The sequence below is a fragment of the Lontra canadensis genome, unplaced genomic scaffold (genome assembly GCF_010015895.1).
Source record: "Lontra canadensis isolate GAN:19392208 unplaced genomic scaffold, GSC_riverotter_1.0 scaffold5494, whole genome shotgun sequence".
NCBI classification, from domain to species: domain Eukaryota; kingdom Metazoa; phylum Chordata; class Mammalia; order Carnivora; family Mustelidae; genus Lontra; species Lontra canadensis.
The window spans coordinates 1-1,541 of NW_022636475.1; the positions used below are offsets into that span (position 1 = coordinate 1).

General features: G+C 77.2%; 1 protein-coding gene across 1 annotated transcript; it reads right to left on the minus strand.

Moving 5' to 3' along the window:
• Positions 1-113: 113 nt before the first annotated feature.
• LOC116863932 (basic salivary proline-rich protein 1-like) lies at positions 114-1,432 on the minus strand (the record flags this gene model as incomplete). The annotated part of the gene is made up of 3 exons (XM_032851216.1): positions 114-601; positions 687-1,160; positions 1,241-1,432. Coding segments are annotated over 3 exons (1,154 nt in total), but the record flags the coding sequence as incomplete, so codon positions are not given.
• Between the last annotated feature and the right edge of the window lie 109 nt (positions 1,433-1,541).

The window sequence follows — 1,541 nt, forward strand, 5'->3', positions numbered from 1 at the left end:
GCGCGCGGTCCGCTCCGCAGGGAGTGGGAGCGGACCGAGGAGGGGACCGCGTCCACGCCTGCGGGCCGTGAGGTTGAAGAGGAGACGGGGCCGCCTCGCCGAGTGGCCGGTGCTTAGCGGGGCCCCAACTGGCCCCGGAGGTTGCGGCCGCCGCAGGAGACGCAGAGCGCGCCCGGCCGGCAGTCGAAGGCCCCGCGGGGCGCGTCCCGGAGTCCTCCGGCTGTGCGGCGTCTAGGACCGGCCACCCAGGCCTCAGCCCCGGCCGGGATTCCACTAGCCATCACCCGTGAGGGGTTGGCGCGGCGGCCGGCGGAGGGGGGCGGAGTCCCTCCCGCAGCGCTTCTTGTTTTGGAGGCTCGCGTGGTCCTGTACCATTGGCCGCCGTGGGGGAGGCGGAGCGGCCGGCGCCGCCGCAGCTCCCGGGCTACCCCCGCCGCCGGCCCCGCCCCCCCGCAGGAGGTGGGCCCGCAGCCGCGCAGGAACCACAACTCCCACCAGGCCCCGCGATCGGCGGGGGCGTGGCCGGGGCGTAAGGGAAGCCGGGGGCGGGGCAGCCTGGGAGATGAAGTAGGGGCGCCCGGCTCTCCGGCCTCACTCGCAGCTGCCGGGAGCCGGGGAGGGCGTCCCCCGCGTCCGCAAGGCTGGACCTCTGGCCCTGGAGCCTCTCAACCGCCGGGAGCCGTCACCTTGGGTCGTCGCCCGGGCCGCCCACCGTTCCCCGGCCCCGGGGGCCCAGCTGGTCGCGCTGTGGGGAGAGGTCAGCATGAGCCGGGGGCCCGGCGGGCCGGCGCCGTGCGGGGGGCGGCCGCAGTGCAGCTGCTGGTCACCCTGAGCTTCCTCTCGCGCGTCGTCGAGGCCCAGGTGAGCCGAGGGCCGGCGGGGCGGGGACGCGGGGCCGGGCCGCGGGGCCGGACACGGGCCCTGGCGGCGAGCGGGCCGCGGCAGGGGCGCGGGCAGGCCCCGGCTGGACCCGCAGCGGCTTTGGGAACCGCGCGGGCGAGGGCCGTGACCCGAACCGCCGCGTCCGGCGTCGCCTGCGAGATGCGCGCGGTGAGTGCGGGGCGGCGACGCTCCTGGAGGCGGCGGCAGGATGAGGGCGGCGGTGACGGTTCCCGGAGGCGTTTCCGCTTCTCCTTCTGGTTTGTGGGGCGGCGGGGCTTCTGCGGGAGACCGGGCGCGAGTGGGAACGCCGTCCGCTGTGTGGGGAGGGACTCGCGGACTGGGGGAGCCCGCCCCTCACCGGGGGTTCCCCTCGTCCCGCAGTTGTGCCGCGGGCGGGGAGGGACGCCAGACTCCGCGCCCTGGAACTCTCCGGTTGGAGAGCTCCCTGCTGCGCCCCGCCTCTGCCGTCCCTCGTTCTCGGGGCGGCCGAGTTCTCGCCGGCTGAGCGGGTCCGCGGGATCCGGGGGGCCTGAGGGGAAGCTCGCGGACACTGCCGGTCGGTGACGGGTGACGTGCGGAGAGTGCGCCGGCCCGGGGGGCGCCTCGTGACATTGCAGGACAGAGTGCGCTGGAGGTCGAGGGTGTGGGAAGCCAGAGCC